This window comes from Somniosus microcephalus, chromosome 5, assembly GCF_052327205.1.
Source record: "Somniosus microcephalus isolate GS21.2 chromosome 5, FLI_Smic_1.0, whole genome shotgun sequence".
Classification (NCBI taxonomy): domain Eukaryota; kingdom Metazoa; phylum Chordata; class Chondrichthyes; order Squaliformes; family Somniosidae; genus Somniosus; species Somniosus microcephalus.
The window spans coordinates 92,848,025-92,872,634 of record NC_140991.1 but is presented as its reverse complement, the minus strand read 5'-3'; the positions used below and the strand labels follow the sequence as shown (position 1 = coordinate 92,872,634).

Genomic DNA, 24,610 nt, shown 5'->3' with positions numbered 1-24,610 from the left:
TTTCCCGGTTTGCTGTCTGAGAATTCTTCAATGTGATTGGCTGCTTAGACAGCTTGTTGACGTCGCTGCAACTCTGCGATGGGGATTCCCATTACAGAGCGCTACAATCAATTGCACGTTGAGAAAAGCAAACTTCTTGCCATATAGATTGCGAGATTTCTGTGGGTAGCTTTCTTCGAGGCCAGTGGCAAGCACCTTTGCTTCACCACTGACTGCAAATTATGGGCCATGTTCTTGTGAACCTGAATCTTAGTACAGTAAACTCTTTCGTATCCGGCACCGACGGGACCGGGATGGTGTTGGTTGATTGAAAATTCTGGATAACGGAGAGGTATATCTACCGAGGCTATTTTTAACAAACAAAAATGAAATAAGATTTGAATGCTATTTACATAACATGACCAACTTTTATCTGGTATAATCCTTATCTGGACATCAATTTTCAGCTTTTACTGGCAAGTGTACATTGCCCTCCAAGTAACTTATCCACACCAATGCCTTCTATATAGCGTATCCACACTCGCATTTCAATCTCTACCTAACTCACCAACAGCCAGTCACCTTTTTCTTCTGGGTAAGTCCCTATGAAGTATTTATTATTCCCTACCAACTACAGGAAACTCTCGTTTAAACGGCACTGGAATTCTCTATTAACCGGCAAAATTCATACTCCGAAAACACCTCAATAACTGGGAATGTTGCCAAGTCAGAGTCCGAGTCTCCCGTGGTGGCCGAGTTAGTCAGTGGGGGTAAACATAGAAACATAGAAGATAGGAGCAGGAGTAGGCCATTCGGCCCCTCGAGCCTGCTCCGCCATTCAATAAGATCATGGCTGATCATTCAAATTCAGTACCCTGTTCCTGCCTTCTCTCCATATCCCTTGATCCCTTTAGCCTTAAGAAATATATCCAACTCCTTCTTGAATATATTTAATGAATTGGCCTCTACTGCCGCCTTTGGCAGAGAATTCCACAGGTTCACCATTCTCTGGGTGAAGAAATTCCTCCTCATCTCTGTCCTAAATGGCTTACCCCTTATCCTTAGACTGTGACCCCTGGTTCCGGACTCCCCGACCATCGGGAACATCCTTCCAGCATCTAGTCTGTCTAGTCCTGTTAGAATTTTATAAGTTTCGATGAGATCCCCTCTCATTCTTCTAAACTCCAGCGAGTACAAGCCCAATCGACCCAATCTCTCCTCATACGTCATTCCTGCCATCCCAGGTATCAGCCTGGTGAATCTTCGCTGCACTCCTTCCATGGCAAGAACATCCTCCCTCAGATAAGGCGACCAAAACTGCACACAATACTCAAGATGTGGTCTCACCAAGGCCCTGTACAACTGCAGCAAGACATCCTTGTTCCTGTACTCAAACCCTCTCGCTACGAAGGCCAACATACCATTTGCCTTCTTAACCGCCTGCTGCACCTGCATGCTTCATTTCAGTGACTGGTGCACAAGGACGCCCAGGTCTCGTTGCACTTCCCCTTCTCCCAATCTATTGCCATTCAGATATTAATCTGCCTTCCTGTTTTTGACACCAAAGTGGATAACCTCGCATTTATCCACATTATATTGCATCTGCCATGCTTCTGCCCAATCACCCAACCTGTCCAAATCATCCTGGAATTTCTCGGCATCCTCCTCACAGCACACACGCCCACCCAGCTTTGTGTCATCTGCAAACTTGGAGATATTACATCTAGTTCCCTTGTCTAGATCATTAATATATATTGTGAATAGCTGGGGCCCAAGGACTGATCCCTGCGGTACCCCACTAGTCACTGCCTGCCACTCGGAAAAAGAGCCGTTTATTCCAACTCTTTGCTTTCTGTCTGTCAACCAGTTCTCTATCCAAGTCAATACCTTGCCCCAATCCCATGTGCCTTAATTTTACACGCTAATCTCTTATGCGGGACCTTATCGAAAGCCTTTTGAAAATCCAAATACACCAAATCCACTGGTTCTCCCTTATCTATTTTACCAGTTACATTCTCCAAAAATTCCGGTAGATTAGTCAAGCACGATTTACCTTTTGTAAATCCATGTTGACTTTGTCCGATCCGGTCACTTTTTTCCAAGTGCTCTGCTATTACATCCTTTATAATGGACTCTAGCATTTTCCCCACTACCGATGTCAGGCTTACCGGTCTGTAATTCCCCGTTTCCTCTCTACCACCCTTTTTGAACAGTCGGGCAACATTAGCTACCCACCAATCCATGGGTACTGTTCCAGAGTCTATCGAATTTTGGAAGATGATCAGCAATGCATCTACTATTTCTAGGGCCACTTCCTTAAGTACCCTAGGATGTAGATTATCAGGCCCTGGGGATTTATCGGCCTTCAATCCCATCAATTTCCCTAACACCATTTCCCTACAAATACTGATTTCTATCAGTTCCTCCCTTTCATTAGACCCTATGTTCTCCAAACTGCCACTACTCGGCTTCTTGGCACTGTCAGAAGTCCGAACAATAACAGGAGTCTGGCTCTTTGTTTGTTAAAAATAGCCTCGGTAGATAACCCTCTCCGTCATCCGGAATTTTTAATCAACCGGAACCATCCTGGTCCCGTTGGTGCCGGATACCAGAGAGTTTCCTGTATATATTCCCTATACTACTGAAGATTTCCGACCTATCACCTGACAGCCATGAATCCATCGGGTGGTTAACACGCAATCTGTGCTATACATAATCTGACTGACCTTGATGTCAATTTCACGTCAAATCGGCAATAGAACCTGGGACTTCCCTGGTCTATATGGCACAATAACATACTGAAAAATGAACTCATCCATTGAGTCTCTGGGAAACACATATTCAATTCTAAAGTAGCTGCCACTCTCAATATTCTGAAGCAAACTGAAACTAAGACTCGGACTCGGCAACATTTCCGGTTATTGAGGTGTTGTTTTCTGAGTATCAATTTTGCCGGTTAATAGAGAATTCCAGATGATTAAGTGCCGTTTAAACAAGAGTTTACTGTATTACTGCAACCAGTGAAGTCTAAAATATTCTCAAGCTGCCCATTTCACCCCCTGGAAGCATTTAAAGTTTTGTTTTAATACTTTTCACGTTAGTAAAGTTTTCACTGTCCCATTGGCTCTCCAACATTAAAACCTAACCAACTTTTTGATGCCAGTAAGTGAAGCTGTCAAACATGTGTATGAGTGCAGTAATGCTTACAGAGAACCCCACTTTCGTTATCCAGAGAATGGCTTAGACCCAGCTGTATAACTTGGGACCAGCAGCTGCACATCACGTTAAGCAAGTATTGGCCTCAAGCAGATACTGTAGGATAATGTTTGAAATTCTGCTGACAAACTAAAATATTATTCATCACAATCTGCCAAAGTATGGGCTCTATAGACCATGTTTTATAATTTATTAAATGACTGACTGTTTCAGCAACCATAGCAATACTAAGTATACAGCAGAGAATGTCTAAACATTTTCTAAGAATTATTACCCTCCTACAGTTTATATTTGTTTCTGGTGTAATTAATGTTTGCATTACCCTTAACATTCATGGTGCCGCTAGCATTCCCTAAAGACTATACAATCTTTAGATTCATATTATTTATTTGTTGTTTGCTTGAGTTTTTATTTATCCCGTACCTCTTTAAGAAGCGCTTTCTCAGAATGTTAAATTCATCCAGTTTGCTTTAGAAGGGATATTTACCAAGGGTCAATATTCAGGGCCGATGCAAGGAGCAGTATGTAATGTAAATGTCTTAAATTCTGTGTATTTTGTTAATGTATTGTGTGGAATTACAATGGAACCCAATTTAAAGGACAAATCGGGATTTTGATAATAAACATTTCCCCTGAATTAAATAACAATCATTTTGGTTTTTTTTGGTTTCTTACACAATGTGGTACTTTTTCCTGTGTCAGCATAGCTTTTTGCTTTTCGGGTGTAGACACACCACTTCTTTGCCATAACGTGAACTATAAGGAGGCAATAATGCAGCTGTACCTGGAACATCGTAGAACGGGCAAGCAAAGTTTTTTGTAATTGCTTTGGTAACCCCACTCTAGCAGGTTTTACAGCGGCATTTTAGTACACAATGGTATCACTCAGCTTGGAAAGAAAATAATGTGAAGGAAGGAACGGTGTTTATTTCCTAGGGATGTGACTTCTGGCTGGGGTCACCATGCTTTAATTGTTAACATACTATCTGACATTTTCAACTCCAATTTAGACAAGTGCAGCCAGCCAAGTGTATGTCCAGTGTGGTGAGCGGTGTTGATTGATTTGCTCTGCAAGAACTCCCATGCGTTTGAAAGTGTGCTCTGAGATGCTAGCCTTGAATTGTTCACCGCATTTATAAACAGTATCCCCTGCACAATTTTAACAATGTTCACCCATCCAAAGTAAACGCGTGTCTGTTAAAATAGCAGCAGAGGAAGGAATTTTGCAGACATGTTGAGCGTTCATACGGTACTATCCAAACATAATTCCAGGGACATAGAAGCTTCCTATCTCTTTGGGTGAGGGGGAAGGAATTGAGAGCAGAGGAACAAAAATTGTGATGTGCTGTCAGGTAAAGTCAGGGCAGTTTTGACAGGATAGGTGATATTTGACTAGGGCACATTAATAAAAAGCAATTTATTTTTGTGATTAAGACTCAAAGCCACATTGGATTTGAAGAAATATATCCTGATTATGGGGGGAAAAAAGAGTATGTTTGAGAGTATCTTGGTGAAAATTGCCTCATTCATTTTAATGCAGCTTTGACTCTAAGGTAACTTCTCTTAAGGCCAAATATATTAATAGACAACACTAAGTTCATCTTATTGCAAACTCATTGCAATAAAGATGGTTATGTATCTAATATTTTAAGATGTTAAGTTGAAATGTTGTGGAAACAACTGGAAATTTGGCTGCAATTCTTTGCACTTCAATATAGCTTTCATTATTTTGTCTCTTGTTCACACTGGTTTATTTACATCTGTTTCCTCAGGAGAGAAGCGTGCATACCTTTCCCTACCTAGACCAGGGGTGAGTTTTTAAAATAAATTAAATTTAACTTAAAAGCTTCAGCTCAAAACTCATGCTGAGACACCACACACTGGGGTAATGTTGACTTTGTGCAATAATGTAAAATGGGTGATAGCGAATCGGCAGCTCCTTTTACATCTCTCCTGTGTTTATTTCTCTTGAAGTCAAAATTGGCCCCTTCCATATGTTAGAGGTCGGGCTTTCTCCTACAATTCTTGATCTTGTGTTGCAGCTAAGAGGCAGTTTCCGCAAGCAGAGCAACTCTCTTGTGAGCTGAAACTTGTGTGCTTATACGTGCAATGGTGTGCCCAAAATGAACAGTTAACCTCTAACTGTATTGACCACTGGAGATCACGTGTGATACCCACCATGTTCTCCTGCCGTCTCTGAAGGGCAGTAATACAACAGTGTCATTCTCAAAGCAGCCAGAATAAAACTGAGATTTATTTACGATGGCCATCGCTCAAGTTTGTTGTCGCATGCAACATTGCACCTTGTGTGGACCACTCTTCAACTGGTATAAGAACCAGTTTTATATACGTATTGAGAGCATCTGTCGCACTGCAGATGTAATACTTTAGAAAAAAACCAACAACTGAATAACCCTGCTGCTCTATCTGTCCTTGCGATCATCTGGAGAGGTTGTTGAGAGGAGCAAAGCAGCTGCTAACGAGAGAAACTTCCAGCAACAATAATTAGGGCTTGAGATCAATTAGAGGTTATTTAGACCATTTCCCTACAAGAAATTACTGAGCAGTGGCCTGAAAGGGGCAGGCCAGGTTAGCAACTAAATATTACAACCATGCTCCAGACTACCTGTGAGCAATGCCATGGAGGATTAGCTAGTATTGTATAAAATGCCACTGTACATCATTTAATGCAGAACCACACAGAATTTGGTGATGACAACAAGAGATTCTAACTTTTAGAAAACTCAAATAAATAAAAGCACGCTGGCCTGGACTTTCCACTAGGTTGCTTTTTTTTTCAGCGCAATTCACCCGAAATCGGCCAAACCAGCACAGAAGATCGCGGAATTTCAAGTGCAAATCAAGTTTCCGCAATCTTTTGTGTTAGTTTAAAAAACATTGTGCTGGAAGCCGGTCACGCCCCCCAGCTCGAATTAATCACCATGGTGAGTTTCCGCTAATTGCATCAGCTTGCGGGCCTTCGAAGAGGCTCTTAAAGTCAAGGTTTTTTTTAGGTGTAAGGATACTAATGGGCACATTTTAAAAGCTTAAAGTATTTTACTGAGAAATTGACTACTGTACACCAATCAAACTAGGAAATGGTTCTGTACAGTTTTTTAAGTCATTTTCAGTTATTTAAAACCGGGTTACTCAGGTGGTGGACTTAGACCCTCCGATTAAAAATGCTTATATTTTGTGTTTAACCCATTTTCAGTTGTATTAATAAAACTGCACCAAGTTTCCTATCATAAATATATCAAGGAATTTTTTTATGCAATTTTTTTTTTTAAAGGTTCTGAATCGCTGCTCGATTGCGCTGGTTCATGGCCCTAACCCTAAATGCAGGTTTTACATTTGGTGATATGTAAATGAGCTTGAATGGCAACTTGAGGACAAAAACTCACTTCTGAAAACTAGCGCAATTTACGCCTGGATTGCCGATTACGCCCAAAGCGAATCTCTACCCCGCTGTGATTTTTATTTAAATGCAGTCTTGAACACACTCTGAGTTGTAACACAGCCTTGGGATTGTGCAGACTGAACAGCTCTTGTGATTTATGGTGTCTTTTAAACTCTTCCAATGTGTTTAAACCATTTAACGTCTTCCCAGCCATCATTTACACTCTATATAAATAGGATGGTGTTGTATGAAAATAGATAACTCTGATTACCTTGTATGTCTTTTCTTTGTTTGAAACAGAAACACACGACAAACCTGAAGATTGTTAAAGCAGTCAAACTAGATGCTGAGGTAAGAATTTTAGTTTTGTTTTTGTAAACATTGCTTGTAAAGTAGAATTTTGCAGGGCTATGGGGGAAGAGCAGGGGAGTGGGACTAATTGGATAGCTCTTTCAAAGAGCCGGCACAGACACGAAAAGCCAAATGCCCGCCTCCTGTGCTGAATGATTCTATAAGCAATAATAGAGGAATGGGCTAGCTTTGCCTGTCGAAAGTAGATATGCAATTTTCCATACTTGTAAAGTCTGTGTGTTGTATAGCGAATTAATACACAGACTACAAGAGTAAACTTTAACAGGACTTTACTATTCGAAGGTCAGGGCGAATCTGCCCAATCACTCATTACACAGCACTTATATACCGGTGTGGTCACCACCGGTATTACAGTATACAGCAGCCAAAATAAAGTAGTGCAACACCTAAAATAGTTCTCTTAAAGGTGGACGGTTACATACACAACAATCCTCCCTTTTTAGCTTACAACATACTTATTCCCCATTAAACATAACATATATCCAACTTCATGTAAAACAGTTCACAGATGTAGTCTCTGCGGAAAACAGTTCACAGATTCAGTCTGCGGGAAAACAGTTCACAGATTCAGTCTCTGCGGAAACAGTTCACAGATTCAGTCTCTGTGGAGGCGTTTCCTGACTCGGTCCGGACAACGCCTCGGTGTTGTAACAGTTCCCTGTGGTGTAGTCGGTTCACGTTGCTGGAGTGACTCATCCAATAGTCCTTCAATGGACTTAACAGCTTGAACTTCCGTCACTTCTGAACCAGCATTGCTGACTTCTAAAAGCTTGAGTACCTTGGAAAGTTTTTCTACTTCCGAACTGATTTGGCTCCGTTCGGAGGGACCACGTGTGTGATCTGGCAGGTGATAATGGTTCAGATGGTCATCTTCTGCTTCGACTTTTCCTTTTCTGCTTCTTGGAGACTCTCTGGGCTCCACTGTCAGCTGCCAGCTGCATGCACATTTCCTCCTTCTCTTCCTCCTTTTTCCGTAGTAGCGCCACCATCTCCCGGTGTTCCTTAGACTTTTTGTGATTCTTCATGGTTTCTGCACTTTGGGAGTTTTCATCACAAGCTGGGCAGAACAGGTCATCGTAATATTCGGTGTCATCCAACAGGTCATGGTAATATTCGGTGTCGTCCTGAGCTAGGCCAGCGAGAGGGTCTTCTATTTCCTCCATACCCAGCTGGACGTTAGCCAGCTTTTGTTCCAAATCCAGACATTTTTCCTGAAGAGACTTCTTCATGTGTTCAGCTTCATCCAGCTTTTTCTGGGCTTTCTGCAAGTCTTTTACTAATGACCTCATTTGTGATTTCAATACTTCAACTTCATTCGGAGATTGATTGATCGGACTATTCAATCCCTCTACTGGAGCAGCTGTTTCAGCCTTCTGTTGTTCTACATTAACGTGAGTCAGCGTACTTTTGGCATCCACGGGCTGCTCTGCTGCAGTCTTCTCAGTCTGTGTTGTCACCTCAGCTATTTCAATAACTTTTGAGAGCTCCGAAACCCTTTCCTTTGAAGATTGAAGCTCGTGTTCAAGTTTTTCCCATTTCAGAGTCTTGTCCCTCAGCATATGAAGGAGTTGACTGACCGTTAACCCTTCTGACATCAGACGTTTCCCAGTATCGTCATCCTGTGTTTTTGACGGATAGGCTACAGGGCTGTTGGTAACCTTGCACTGGGGTCCCTTTGCTGCTTCTAATTCTCCATCATCTGCAGCCTCCACCATTCGAATTTCAACAAATGAATCGTTCGGTGGTGCTGCACCCAACTTCAGTAGGAGCTCGGAATTCATGGCAACCAAATCAGCCTTTTCTGCCTGCAACCTGCTAACAAGCGCCTTCAGTTGCTGAACATCTTGCTCCACCAGGTTAGGGCACGCCCCTTCAGAACCCGAATCAGCTTTGATTCGTTTGGCCTCCTTGCGCAGATGGTTTGTGTGCTCCTGCTCCATTTTCTCCATCAGCTGCTTCTGTTGTCTTTCCAGATTCTCCCACTCTGTATCAAAGAACTTTTTCGTTGCATTCATCTCTTGCTCAAGACGGCGAATCATTTGTTCTAATTGTTGTTGTAGTTTGAATTGGAGTTGAGTTCGAGCCTGGTGTCCCTCAGAAGTGTGCATGTCTGTAGGCTGGACAGACTCAGAATTCTCTGTCAAACTATGTTGTTGTTGCTCAGTGGAATTCTGTTCTGAAACTTTGTTCTCCTCTAAAGCATAAGCATTTATGCACTCCTTCGTTTTTCCAACATTAGTCTGCAAGTCCATTTTAGCCTTGTCTTTTGCACATGGGTTGGTCTTACCATCATCAGTTCCAGAGTCTGGGCTGATTATCTTCACCGAGTTCTCACTCTTTATGGTTTTTAGGAAGTGCCAGTCCATATTTATTTTCCTGATCCACTCCCGTCCCAGAAGTGGTGGACCCCCCTCAGGCAGTACATATAAGTCCATTCCTTGGTGTTCTTTGCCCTTGTCTCTCACCTTGACTTTTATCTTTCCGATGGGGTATACTCTTCGCCCAGTGTATGTCTGCAATACAATCTTGGTATCTCTCAAGGGAATATGTGAGAATAGCCTCTTGTAGTCCTTTCGGTTTATGACTGTTAGGGCTGATCCTGTGTCCAATTCCATTTTCACTTGGACTCTGGCTATTTTGAGTGTGACCCAGATAATTTGTAGGTCAACTTCCTTACACGCATTGTGAATTCTCAGACTATCCAGTTCTTGGCTGTTGGAGTCTGAATCCGAATTCTGTTCATCTGAACTCTTCTCAGTCACCTTGTGTACCTTGCTGTGCTTTTCCTGCGGTGACTTTTTTTTGTTGCTGGTCTTCTTTCCTGACCGGCATACTTTAGCTATGTGACCAATCTTGCCACATTTTCTACATTCCTGGTTTTTAAACCAGCATTGGTTCTGGTCGTGTGTTGTCTTCCCACAACGATAACATTTCGTTGTACCCGAAGTCATTTGATCCACGCTGAGTACTGCTGCCTTCAGCTGCATTTCCGCCGTGCCTCTCGCTGCGGCTTCGTGCGCTGCTGCAATAAGGACAGCCTTATCAAGTGTAAGATCGTTCTCTTCAAGCAGTCGCTTTTGTGTTCCTTCCTTCGACAACCCGCACACGAACTTGTCTCTCAATGCCTCTGTCAGATTTTCCCCAAACTGACAGTATTTCGCTAGTCTACGTAGTTCAACCAAATATTCCGCGTTGCTTTCCTCTTTCCGTTGCGTTCTCGCATAAAATTTGAATCGTTCCGCCAACATCAGTGGTGTGGGGTTCAAATGATCCTTCAGGACAGCAACAATATTAGCGAACGTCTGATCCGCTGGTTTAGCCGGTGATAGAAGATGCTTCAATAGCCCGTATGTCTTCGCCCCCATTGAGTTTAGTAAGGTTATAGCTTTATCATCATCTTCTATTTTATTGGCCTCACAATATATCTCGATGCGTTCTACATACGTGGCCCAATCTTCTACCTCGGAATCGAAATCGTTGATGTTACCACGCTTAGGCATCTTCACAATCCTTCTAAGAAACAACAACGAAGTTTTCCTTTAACTTTTTTTTTCCTAAAATGGCGGTTTCCCGCGCTGATCTTCTTCCCCGCCCACTTTCAAGATGGCGGTTTCGCGCTTGTCTTCTTCCCCGCCTAACTGGCGGCTTCCCGCGTTTCTTCCTCTGGTGGGAGGGGTAAGCTTTGCCCTCGGGCGACGACCGCTGGTTTACGGGGTTTGCAGCCTGCGCGCCGGCTTCAGTTTATTCTGAAGCGCGCGCGAGAACAGCCGATCGCGTTCCCTTTTTCGGCAGGGGCAACCGGCGCTGGGGACAACCAGTTGGCGTCGGACAGCTCCAGCTCCCGGTCCTTCACGGCAGCCGCTGTAAGCCGCTGGCTGGAACCTCGCTCGGCCCCGCTCCCCCCTCGCTCGGGCTCTGTCTCTCCCGCTCGCCGGCACGGTCTCGCTCACTCTCTCTCTCGGGCTCCGTCTCTCCCGCTCGCTCGGCTCTCCCAGACCTCCCGCAGTCCGGTCCTTTCCTCCCCCGGCTGCGGCCGAGTCCCTCGCGGTTTATTTATTTATTTATTGCCTCCGCGCCTTATGATCCCGGTCACAGCGCCTCGCGGCCTCGGTAGGTGCCCGGCCTTTTACCCGCTGCGTTCCCGCTTGTAGTCCGGTCTCTCACACCGGCTGCGTTCCCTGCACCGCGGCTGCCGTGCCCTATGCTGCCCCAGTCTCAGCGCCTCTGGCCCCGACTTCTGTCCGGCTCCTTTCCCCTGGCCGTGGTCGAGTTCACCGCCCTTATCCTCCGTTTCTTTTTTATTTTCCCCCCTACTCACAGTCAACGTGGCCGACTTGCTTCTCGTGGCTGATCGGCTCACTCACTACCGTGACAGAAGGGACGATCACTGCCTGTTGCTGATGGAAGGCCTCGTGTCAGAATTCTTCCTTCTTCCTTGCTCTGCAGACTCGAGTCTTCTCTCAGCAGAACGGCGAGGGCGGATGCCTCTTCTCGACGCTTGTTAACTGCTTCGGATGTATCGCTGCCGCAGGGTAAGATCGAACTCGTCGCCACTGTAAAGTCTGTGTGTTGTATAGCGAATTAATACACAGACTACAAGAGTAAACTTTAACAGGACTTTACTATTCGAAGGTCAGGGCGAATCTGCCCAATCACTCATTACACAGCACTTATATACCGGTGTGGTCACCACCGGTATTACAGTATACAGCAGCCAAAATAAAGTAGTGCAACACCTAAAATAGTTCTCTTAAAGGTGGACGGTTACATACAATAGTTCTCTTAAAGGTAGAACGGTTACATACACAACAATACTTAAGCTTGCTTTGTCCTAGCTTAATTAGTTCTGCATTGTGCTTAGCAACATTTGGCAGGAAAATGTTTCTTTTATTACAGGAACAGGCAAAGATAGCAAAGTTAGGGCTGGAGCTGCGTTTGCACACATCAGATGTAGATGCAGAAACAGAAAGATGGGAGGACCAAGAAAATGAGATTCTTCGGCAAGCACAGAGTATGTCCAGCATGGCATATTCCATGTATCTTTTCACAAGGTAAGATTGACAATAAACTCAACTTTGTAGAAATATTTTTGCCTTATTTATTTTTTAAAAAATCATGTTAAGCCTACAGTACAAAACTGTCTATACAATCTCACCAAGACAGTCCATAAAAGATGGCTGATGTGGGAATCCGGCACTCCTGTCATGGAGTGCGGGTGGAAGGGAAGAGTAGTTGGGAAATCGCCGTGCCTGTTTTCTGTCTATTTAAATGAATGGATGGAAATTCAGGGCTGTGGGCCTGTGATTACCTGGCCACTGGTCTCTACTAGTGTCGCTCATCACTGGGAGTTACCCAGTTGGGGAACCAGCTCTATCACGTTGATACCACAATCTATGGGTTTGGCAAAAAAATAATAGCACATATTGCTTTAACCTGTGGGGCTGCCTCCCATACTGGGTTATCATTTCAGCTTTGTCCTTTGTATTCAGAGGTTTCATTGCGCTGGTATCCATCACTTGCTCAACTAGGCTGCTGATCATCAGGCTATGGACAATCTATGGTGTCCTATAGTGTACTCAGTGCAGCATTCCCAATTCTTTTCCTTTTCTGAGTAGCCACTAGGGTCATACTTGTACAGCATCTGTCTGCTATGTCACCTTCTCTGTCACATTAATTATAGGTAAATTTTTCTAAGCAAATTTCTAGCAGCCGTTTTGCTTTTATGTAGATTTCCTCCAATAATTTGTTTTAAAAAGAGGGAAAAAAGTAGGCATTTGGAATATACTGAGAAACTCTTCCTGCAACAGAAAATCGCTTCTTAATACAGGTGTCATGTGACTCTCATGTTTGTAGCTTATGCTTCTGTCACCCCTCCCCCCCCCCCCCGCCCCAGAATAATACACTGTGCATTACATGGTATAACGTACCTGTCCTTATAAATCAGCATATCACCCGATTTATGGTGAGCAATGGAACAGGAATTCTGTTAGTATAATATGCATAAAGTTTTGAGATGTGTTCATCGCCCCTTCACATGTTACACATTGTCGCACATTTCAAATTTCTGTATTTAATGTGGGCACGGTAGCATAGTGGTACTGCTACTGGACTAGTAATCCAGAGGCCTGGACTAATAATCCGGTGACAAGAGTTAAAAGCTGGGGAATTTAAATTCAGTTAATTAAACAAATCTGGAATAAAAAGCTGGTATCCTTAATGGTGACCGTGAAACTACCAGATTGTCTAATGTCCTTCAGGGAAGGAAATCTGCCGTTCTCACCCGGTCTGACCTATATGTGACTCTAGACCCACAGCAATGTGGTTGACTCTTAACTGCCCTCTGAAATGGCCGAGCAAGCCACTCAAGGGCAATTAGTGATGGGCAATAAAATGCTGGCCTTGCCAGCGATGCCAAATCCCGTGAAATAATTTTTTTTTAAATTCTGCGTCGTACGTTTTTAAAATGTTTTCTTCTTAAAGTACATCCACATATTTCCTGCTGGTTTCCGAAAAACCTTCTCAAGCAACAGAAAACACCCTCTGATTGACCTACGCATATTGCTGTACTTAAGGATAAAACCTTGAAGTCTTAAAAGGACAGTTCAGTTTACACATTATGCTACAGGTCTGGTAGCAAAATAATACATTGTGTGCCCCATGTTACAATGCTGCTGTCCTTATAAAAATAGCCCATCCTGTGATTTATCGAGAAACACCACAGGAAATCCACTGGTACAAAATGAAAAACATATATTACTGGAGCAGACTAAAAGCATCATTACTTTGCATCTATGTTATACCTGACCGGAACGCTTAATGCAAGAAGTGAGAAACTAATTTCATTTTTAACATAATAGGATAATAGTCATAATTCTTTTTATTTGACCTCGACAGAAATATCTTTATTACCTACACATGTACTTCTATTAAATCTAGACGGCCTCTTTAAGTGTTTTAGATCTCCCAGTGTGACGCACCATTCCTCAGTCATCAGGAAGTCAACTTTCACCCAATTTTTGCTGATCTCTACAGCTGGGTAATAGTAACTCGGTAAATTGATTTTTTTCCCTTCCAGTGTGGCAATAGCTGACTCCCTTTTGGCAATACAGCCGAAACCGGGAACTTGCCATGGCTGTTTCCTAACACTGTCATATAACCTCATTCATGCACCATCACATTGCTTCACCATATTACCGTTCATATTACATTTTATAAGCAGCATCACTGGTGTATATTGCTTTGGTCCTCCTGTGTTGCCATTTTCATCTATAATTTAAAAATATCATACTTTGCTGTTTATTTAACTTTTCTCTTTATTTCAGAGGAGAAGGTCTTTTGAAAACCACACAGGATTTATTTCACCAAGCAGAAGTAAGTAGACTAATTGCTATGTCTTCTTATTTTGCTTGAAGTAACCCAGGACCTTTCTTCAATTGAAACAGTTGTTAAGAATAATTGTTTATAAATGGTTTTTTTGTACAGTGATTGACATTTCCTGTAATCCTTTGTTGGATTTGGACCATGTAATTTTAGATGTGCTTCGGAATACAATTATTAGAAAAGCGGATGTTTTGTACACATGATATTACATTTGCACTAATGTTAAGGTTTGTGATCGAATTATAGCTGCTCACATTCAGTTTCTTCCTTGAGTGAGGTGTAATTGTACTGAGGAAATAGCAGGAGTGGCAGCATCTGACCAGCATCATACAGCTCTTCTGTGGCAGGAGTGTGTTACTCTTCGTTTAGCTGCTCTACTCATGCACCAATTTCCAAGGTGAAAGGTGTAAAATAACAAAGGATCCCTTTAATTATTGCTGAAAATGGCTGCTTCCTCACTTGTACCACCCATAGTGTCAGCTGTGGCTCAGTGGGTAACACTCTAGCCTCTGAGTCAGAAGGAAGTGGGTTCAAGTCCCACTCCAGGGACTTAAGCACAAAAATCTAGGCTGACACTCCAGTGCAGTGCTGAGGGAGTGCTGCATTGTCGGAGGTGCCATCTTTCAGATGAGACATTAAACCGAGGCCTTGTCTGCCCTCTTAAGTGGATGTAAAAGATCCCATGGCACTACATCCTGGCTAATATTTATCCCTCAATCAACATCACTTTAAAAAATGACCTGGTCATTATTACATTGCTGTTTGGGGGAGTTTACTGAGTTGACTGCTGCGTCTCCTAAATTGCAACAGTGATGTCACTTCAAAAAGTATTTCATTGGCTGTAAAGCGCTTTGGGACATCCTGAGATCGACCCTCAGATAATGAATCAGTCCATGCCCGCATGCAACAAGACCTGGACGATGTTCAGGCTTGGACTGATAAGTGGCAGGTAACATTCGCGCCACAGAAGTGCCAGGCAATGACTATCTCCAACAAGCGAGAGTCTAACCACCTCCCCTTGACATTCAACGGCATTACCATCGTCGAATCCCCCACCATCAACATCCTGGGGGGGTCACCATTGACCAGAAACTTGACTGGACCAGGCACATAAATACTGTGGCAACAAGAGCAGGTCAGAGACTAGGTATTCTGTGGTGAGTGTCTCAGCTCCTGACTCCCCAAAGCCTTTCCACCATCTACAAGGCACAAGTCAGGAGTGTGATGGAATACTCTCCACTTGCCTGGATGAGTGCAGCTCCAACAATACTCAAGAAGCTCGACACCATCCAGGACAAAGCAGCTCGTTTGATTGTCACCCCATCCACCACCTTAAACATTCACTCCCTCCACCATCGGCGTACCGTGGCTGCAGTGTGTACCATCTACAAGATGCACAGCAGCAACTCGCCAAGGCACCTCCCTAACCCACGACCTCTTCCACCTAGAAGGACAAGGGCAGCAGGCGCATGGGAACACCACCACCTCAAAGTTCTCCTCCAAGTCACACACCATCCTGACTTAGAAGTATATCGCCGATCCTTCAACGTCGCTGGGTCAAAATCCTGAAACTCCCTCCCTAACAGCACAGTGGGAGTACCATCACCACACGGATTGCAGGGGTCAAAAAGGCGGCTCACCACCACCTTCTCATGGGCAACTAGGGATGGTCAATAAATGCTGGCCTTGCCAGTGATGCCCACATTCCATAAGCGAATTAAATAAATAAATAAATGCATGTCTTTCTTTCATGGCCGGTGGGCAGGAGCATGAACTGGTGGTAGTCAGGTAGGCAGAGACGAAAATGGCAATGAGGCCTAAATGACGTCGCTTGATCCCTCTTTGCATGTATGCACGATGCTGCCACCTATTTCTGACAGAAGCTCCGGCCGCCAAGATTCAAATCCACCGGAAAATCGGAATGGACATCAAAGCAGAGATGTGCGACTAGCAGCTGCTCCTTTTTGATTGCACTGCTACCCTGTTTGTAAGCACAAATGGGGTGGTAGTGAGACAAAAGCGCCCCCTCTGTTCCCTATTTGAAAGTGTGTGTCAATTAGCAGTCACGTGTGATAAGTTTGTATGTCATTTTCAATGGACATTCCCCAGGAAATCTTAAGAACAAGGGTTTCTCTCGACATATGGGATTCCATACTTCGTAATCTTTACATTTTTCACAGACTGAATTACATATACACCAGCACAAATGTGAAGAGCAGATTTAGTGGAAGCTTTGTGTGCATAAGAACATAGAGTTATTTCTTAATGGTGCTTTTTTTTCTTGCAGATCTTTGCTGAAGAAGGCCTCAGAATGCACGCATCTCTTCATGCTTTCTCAAATCAGGTATGGTGCCGGGGACCACTACTGGACTTGCATTTTAAAAATATATACACCCCAAGATCTGTACCATTATTAGGATACATGTGCATTACTTTTGCAACTGATCAGAGTTTCAGTATATTTCCTTGTCTACTTCATATCCAATGTTAATATCTAATTGTAAAGATATTTTTTTTAAAAACAAATGGTGGAAATCTGAAGTAAAAACAGATTAACGATTCGGGTGTGCACCCTTCATCAGAGGAGAATGTTGTCTTCACCTATTCTGACACAGGGTCTGGTCTACACCCAAAATGGTCACTTGTCTTTTCTCTGATTTACCTGCTATCTGTTTCCAGTATTTTCAGTTTATTATTTAAAAGCTTTTACAGATATTTTACATTAAAAAATGTTTTGAAAGCTGGAAAAGAAAGTCAGTACTGAGCTATTCATCTTTCCAAAATCCTTATGGTTCTAACTCTCTGTGGAGAGAGTTTGATTTGATCAAGAATCTCATCCATATACATTTGTACATGACACAGATTTGGTGGCATGTGAACATCAATTTCTATTTTAAATTCATTATAATCCATTATTTTAAAATCAATGTTAATTCCCTTTTCACTGACATGTCTCATGTAAGTATTATTGTGGTAAAATGCTGTGCACACATTCTCATTTATATGGACAACATGTTCTACGGAAGGTTGCAGAATAACAAAATTATCATGGACAGATATTCTTGATCTTCATTTCATTAGCTAGGCAACTGATGCGTTTATTAGCTGTAAAATCTGATCTGAAGAAGCTGTTTATTCAGCATGACTGCGACACATTAAATACTCTGTGTATACAGCTAACCGACAAAATGTTTTAATGTCTTGAATATTTCATTTAGTCTTGAATATTTAATTACAAAAATGATGACTTGACACAGTTCTAATCCAATCCCCTGCAATATGTTCTGACAGTGACTGAATCTGAACTAAATGTCTTTTTCTGTCCTCAGCTGGAAGAGGATGAAAAAGCAGCTCTGTTGATGGAGACAGAGAGGTTTCCTGCCTTATGTCAGCAGCTGCAGATGACCAGCAGAACCCCTGTTCATGGCAAAGCTGCCACTTTCACTAAGGTCTGTGCTTTCTTTATATAGAATGATGATAGTTGGTTGGGTGGGTTACAGATTGCAATTTCATGTTGGACATGTAAATCCGAACGTAACAAGTGTCACTAATCTATATTTTTACCTGATAAATCACCTTTACAACACTGCAGCTGACGGATAGCCTGGTCTTCAACTTCACTGTAAGGCAACGTTCCAACCTCTGGAGGTACCGTATCCTAACTCGTAACAAGTCCCGTTCACCCATCACCCTTGTGCTCGCTGACCTACATTAGCTCCCAGTTGAGCAATGCCTCGATTTTAAAATTCTCATCCTTGTTTTCAAATCCCTCTGTGGCCTCGCCCCTCCCTAACTCTGTAACCTTCTCCAGCCCCACACCCCTCAGATATCTGCACTCCTCTTGAGCATCTCCGATTTTAATCACTCCAGCATTGGTAACTATGCCTTCAGCTGCCTAGACCCTAAGCTCTGGAATTTCCTCCCTAAACCTCTCCGCCTCCCTTTCCTCCCTAAAACCTACCTCTTTGACCAAGTCTGCCCTAATATCTACTTATGTGGCTCGTGTCAAATTTTGTTTGATAACGCTCCTGTGAAGCGCCTTGGGACGTTTTACTATGCTAAAGGCACTATATAAATACAAGCAGTTGTTGCAGTAGGTATCCGCACCCCCAGCAACAAATACAAATGCATTACTGAGGGGATGCTGCATTATCACAGGTGCCGTCTTTCGAATGAGACGTCAAACCGAGGCCCCGTCTGCGCTCTCAGGTGGACGTAAAAGATCCCATGGCACTATTTCGAAGAAGAGCAGGGGAGTTATCCCCGGTGTCCTGACCAATCTTTATCCCTCAAACAACATCACTAAAACAGATTATCTGGTCATTACCACATTGCTGTTTGTGGGAGCTTGCTGTGCGCAAATTGGCTGCCACGTTTCCTACGTTACAACAGTGACTACACTTCAAAAAGTACTTCATTGGCTGTAAAGTGCTTTGAGATGTCCAGTGGTCGTGAAAGGTGCTATATAAATGCAAGTCTTTCCTTTTTTCCACTGGAGGGAGAGTCTGCTGTTTCCTCTGACTGTGGCCAGGCTGTGCGATTTATTACTCACTGGTCTGTACAGAACTTTCCCAACCAATCAGGATGAGCTGGCAGCCAGGAAACAAAGTCACAGATAAAGTAATTCTGCAATCTAAAAACAGATTCACTCCTGGTGGGTGTTAGCAGCTGAGATGCTCCAGGCAGTCAGTGCTTGTTAATGATTGTGATGTACACTAATCATTGCCAGTTTGAATGATAGTCTACAATTGATTTAACAGTCAATGATATTTATATTGTATAATCTTTTAATTTCTGATTATAAATTTTGCAATGTCTTCACGATAACAAAAAAATTTCTATTTTACCTGAAAAAAATTACTCCACTGGATATTTGAAGATTAGCAGTCATAAACCTTGGCCCTGCTAGAACACAGATGTCCTTAATAATGTTCACTTCAGTTCAATAGAATAATTGGTTTAATTACAACAATCATAACAATTTAGAATAAATAATCCTTGGGTTTATCCTGCACACACACCATCTATATTTTAAAGTAATTTGAGGCATACTGAAATGCTAAATTTAACACAAAAATTAAATCTTACACTTTGTGACTGAGAACAAAAAATGTAGATTTAGTGAACTGTAGTATCTTTTCTGAGCTTATTAATAAAGTAACGGCTTAAGTTGCTTTTTGATTTCATGACGGTGTACAATACACACATATGTGAGGATTTCAAAGGAAATTGTACTGCTTACATGTAAAAGAAATGATTCGCAGCCATTTGTGGCTTAGTTACAAGGAATAGTACTGATTTCAGTCGATGTCCACTTAGATATGGTGGCTGTGCAAGGAAAGGGGTCTGTGTAAAGGGGTTACTTCAGTTTGTGGCTGAACAGTTTATCAACAGTAGTTTTATTACAATTTCGGTAATTAAGTATCAGTATTGCACAACTATTCTTGTGTTTTTAGGTTGACACTTCCGTTCAGGAAACTAAGAATGTAATGACTGTATTGATGAAGATTCTTTCTCTTTGTTACAAACTGCTAAAAAAGGTAAGATAATAATGTCTTAAATAATGTCGTATTATAGATGAATCCTGAAACAAATCATTGCACAGAAACATTATACGCCTGGATCAAAAGGTCTATAAACTGAAAATAAAAGTAGCTAATTGGCAGATCATGGCCTATTTATCATGAATGAAGCAATTCAGCATAAAAACTGAAGATTTAATCTTGTTTGTACAAAATAGTGTTGTAGACATCTAAAGTGTCTTGGCCAGACCAATATCATGCCAGCACCACCTGAATATAGGTAGAATTTGGCAATGGTTTCATTGTCTAGTGGAGTAACCATTAAAAATGACAAAATTGGGGAGCATGTTACATATTTGGAATAGAAATTCTATATAAAACTAACTTAGTTCAGTGTCAGAAGGTTGTGGATTCAAGCTCCATTACAGATTTGAGCACATAATCTAGACTGACACTTCAGTCCAGTACCGAGGGAGTACAGTATTGTCAGAAGTGCCATCTCTTTCATGTGTTATGTTTAACCAAAGCCCTGTCCACCCGTTCACCATCAAAACAGATTCATTGGTCATTCATCTCAATCTGTGGGGTGTTTTTGAAGTGCAGTCACTTGTTATGTAGGCTGTATTTGTTTATATGACAATTACTGCCCTTCAAAAAGTAATTTAGTGACTGAGGACATGAAAGGCACTACATGTCATGATCAAAATCAGGAGCTCCACTGTCTGATAATACATTGCTGTGTATTAAAATGTAGCAGCCCAGATGAAACACAACTTTGAAAATTCAGCTGAATATTAGAGCACTAAATTTAGTTGGAATTTACCTGGTTATAAAGAGGAAGCCTCCTAAGTGTACAATAAAGCAGATAAACATGAAAACATTTATTTATTTACAGGCTGTGAATTGTAGTTTTGTGGTCCTCACATGATCTGTAACTTTTTTTCATATCTTTTACAGTGTAAAGTAGATCAGACATTTATGGGTACTCCCCACGGCTGGAGAGGAAACCAACTGCAGACGGTTGCAAATGGCGAGAGCTTAGAGGGAAAGAACACAGACACCTTTGGTGTGAAATCTTTGGAAAGGCACATGGCAAACTTAACGTTCTTAGAAAGCAAATGAAGGGGGAAGCTCTAGAGTGGTCATAACACTATAAAAAGCATTTATCACATGTACTGTAAACTCTGTGCAGTTCTGGCTGCAAGTCCATAGTTCACAGTAACCAATGTCCGTTACATTTGTAGTACTTAATGTGGATGAAAAACCAGTGCTATCCCTAACAGATTCCACCACTTGGCGATCTGACTGTTTCAGGCCTCCTACTTAAAACAGTATTTTTTTTTAAAGCTCTGTAGTATCTGAAGTAATACTAATGGAATGGCTAATTTGGTTAGATATCTTCTCTGAAATGTGTTAATGCTGGATTTTTTTTCTTTCTTAGCCTGCTAATGGTTTGTCTGAATCCCTTTTGTGAATGTCTTACTGATGCAATTAATCCTTTGATGCTGCTATGGTCACAAATGTGTAAGAACATAAACTGGATATTACAGGCGTACATTACTGCTGTGTAAGGTAATTAAACCAAATTATTATATTTGCAGGCAGGCTATTGCAACACACTTGATAACTTGGGTGCATTCAAATCAAACACGTTTGCATCACTGTCTTCTTTTCTCCTCCTGCTTCTCCCAATGCTAGGTGTAAATTTACAGGAAGGCGGCCCAGGCTTTCTTCTAGTTAAATTTATACCATCATAATCGAAGATTGATATTGCGCTCATGTTTTCTCAGTTTCAGAATCTCGAGTTTGCGTTTTATCCCTACTACCTACAAATTAAAAGTTCTTGATAATAAATATAAATTTACTTTGAAAGTACTTAAAAATATTTTGCTTTCAGGAGAAAAAACAATCAAGCAGACTACAAGAGTTTTAGAGAACAGGTAGTTGTAATGAGTAGAACTCTTAATGACCTTCTGTCCCTCCATCTCCCTTCTTCCCCCATGAACTCTGTACCTAAAGTCACTTTTTTTGGTGATTTTTGATAGTGCAGTGGGGTTGGAATGTTGATGCACGAATCACTGGAAATATTTAGTATAGAGAACTTCTACTGGATTTGTATTACCTGTAAAGGCAGTTTTTTACATTTCTCTGACAATTAACATGTAAAGTTATATTTTTTAAAATAAAATTCTAATTCATTAATCTTCATCACTTTTTGTGTATTGTTGTTTCTTCTTAGGCAGTTCCTCGGAACCAAGGATGACTTGCTTCCACGTTAAAAATGAGCTCGCATGTGGCTGATTAGTCCAATGCGGGACCTACAGTCCCTGTCATAGGTGGGTGGGGTGCTTGGGTTGACGTGCGCTGGCTTCTGCTTGCTCCCGGCAAAGAGACTCGAGGTGTTCGGCGCCTTCCCGGATGCTTCTTCTCCACTTTGTGCGGTCTTGGGCCAGGGATTCCCAGGTGTCGGTGGGGATGTTATACTTTTTCAAGGAGGCTTTGAGGGTGTCCTTGAAGCGTTTCCTCTGCCCACCTGGGGCTCTCTTGCCGGAGCTCCGAGTAGAGCGCTTGTTTTGGGAGTCTCGTATTGGGCATGCGGACAATGTGACCCGTCCATCAGAGCTTCGATGCTGGGGATGTTGGCCTGAGCAAGAACACTGACGTTGGTGCGCCTATCCTGCCAATGGATTTGCAGGATCTTGCAGAGGCAGCGTTGGTGGTACCTCTCCAGTGCTTTGAGGTGCCTGCTGTACATGGTCCATGTCTCTGAGGCATACAGCAGGGCAGGTATCACTGCTGCCCTGTAGACCATGAGCTTAGTGCTGGGTTTGAGGTCCTGGTCTTCAAACACTCTTCCTCAGGCGACCGAAGGCTGCACTGGCACACTGAAGGCGGTGTTGGACTTCACACACACAGGAGGTATTGTCATGTTAAACAACAAATTTTGGTTAAAATTTATATTGCCGTCTTAAAATTATGTTTACCAATACATAAGTCTGATGCCTCACTTTATTTGTGATGCCCTTCATATAGCATTTATGTCTCACCCTTGAAGGTTATGTTTTATATAGATGTCACACACCTTTGCTTGACAATGTTGGTGTTTATAGCATGTGTCTTGATGTATGTTTGTCAGCAGACCTACACCTTTTTTACTGCAACCATAGTAATGCAACTTCCATGACAAATTGCCATTCCTGATGTTACCTGGAATAACTTTTACTGGAGTTACTCCAGCTATTGAACCCTTCAAGGATGTAATGAAAAACCTGGTTGCTCACTATAATTCGAGATAAGGGATAGTAATCATAAAAAATATTATTTATTTCCTCCATTGTCAATAAGAGTTTTCTGTTGTCTACACAGAAGAAAAGATTGTTTTAAAAATATGTTCACTGTCTTTCTGCACTTGGTCAGAGTCCTGAATAATCCTGTAAAAGTTTGATAGATTGTCTCATGAAGTTTTGGTTTTGAGTTACGAATGCCATATTTTCAGCCAGTAGATGCTTTTTCTTTTTACTTGTTTGCCTTTGCATTGGCCCACCTAAATGTACCTTGTGTGTGAATTGATTCCAGTTAACTTATCTTTGATCTGTGTCTACTATTATGAATTCTTTACTGTGCAACAATACACACCTTTCCAAAGTCGCATGGTTTTTGGAAATGTGAATCCGAATCCAAATTCAGTAAAACTCTTGATTGATTTGTTGAAAGAGTACCTACTACTAAACATGCAACCATGACTCTTTCAAACACAAAGGTATCTCAATTTCCAGGTCTTTCAAGAAGCTCACCTTAACTTTGTGTTAAAGAAATGATTGGATATAGGTAGAAAGTGTTCTCATCAACTTTCTACTCAGACTTGCACAACTGAATTAAAGATATTGGGATCCTCTGGGGAAGACTGGGGGTGTTGCACATTGCACATAATGCTGCTCAAACTACGAGTTTTGTTGCTGCCAACTACTGGAATGCAAAGTCACTAAAGCATTAAAATCTTTGACTGACATCATGACCGCGTTATTTCAATCTTTGGTACAGTTGTTGGTGCTGCTTGATTTGACACTGATCATGATCAGCATTCCAACTGACGATGTACAATGGGGGATGTACAGGCTTGGGTTGACAAACGTTCCCATTGGCCCTAAATGAAGTCAGATTCAAGAATCTGAGATTTTCTTAAGTATTCCTTCGGGAAACCATGTCGACTGGAATAGCAGATTACAGCCTTTGTGCTGATGATGATAATACCTGCAACACAAATAGATTCAAAGATAAAAGAAAAATTGCAAATGCTAGAAATACACAGGTCAGTCAGCACCTGTAAAGAGAGCAGATGGTTATGGTGTTGTACCCTCAGCTCTGAGGAAGGAGTGATGATCAACAGGACATCCCACAGATTCCTGGGCACTCCAATAGCTACATGGTTTTGGATTGCAATGGATGATGGCAACAGTGACTTTGAGGAAGCTAATTCATAGAATTATATATTCAGCCCATCGTGCTTGTGTCAGTCAATTCTGATCAATACTGTGGTGAACGGGCGATCTAAGGGTTGGAGGAGCAAGCTGCAGAGTCGACTTTTTATTCACTTATGGGATCTGGGTGTCGCTGGCAAGGCCAGCATTTATTGCCCATCCCTAGTTACTGTTGAGAAGGTGGTGGTGAGCCGCCTTCTTGAACCGCTGCAGTCAGTGTGGTGAAGGTATTCCCACAGTGCTGTTAGGTAGGGAGTTCCATG

General features: G+C 42.2%; 1 protein-coding gene across 4 annotated transcripts in view; it reads left to right on the top strand.

Moving 5' to 3' along the window:
• Window positions 1-22,077, top strand: part of ctnnal1 (catenin (cadherin-associated protein), alpha-like 1) — a 367,498-nt gene extending 345,421 nt beyond the window's left edge. For 3 of the 4 annotated variants that reach the window (XM_085987993.1, XM_085987995.1, XM_085987994.1), the window contains 8 exons: window positions 4,968-5,005; window positions 6,896-6,946; window positions 11,864-12,018; window positions 14,290-14,338; window positions 16,635-16,691; window positions 17,677-17,796; window positions 19,804-19,887; window positions 20,827-22,077. In XM_085987993.1, coding sequence (XP_085844119.1) covers window positions 4,968-5,005; window positions 6,896-6,946; window positions 11,864-12,018; window positions 14,290-14,338; window positions 16,635-16,691; window positions 17,677-17,796; window positions 19,804-19,887; window positions 20,827-20,991 — 719 coding nt within the window. In that variant the 3' untranslated portion in view covers window positions 20,992-22,077. Of the gene's footprint in view, window positions 1-4,967; window positions 5,006-6,895; window positions 6,947-11,863; window positions 12,019-14,289; window positions 14,339-16,634; window positions 16,692-17,676; window positions 17,797-17,939; window positions 19,888-20,826 lie in introns of all 4 variants that reach the window. The other variant, XR_015078391.1, reaches the window with a different exon arrangement.
• The last annotated feature ends 2,533 nt before the right edge of the window (window positions 22,078-24,610 follow it).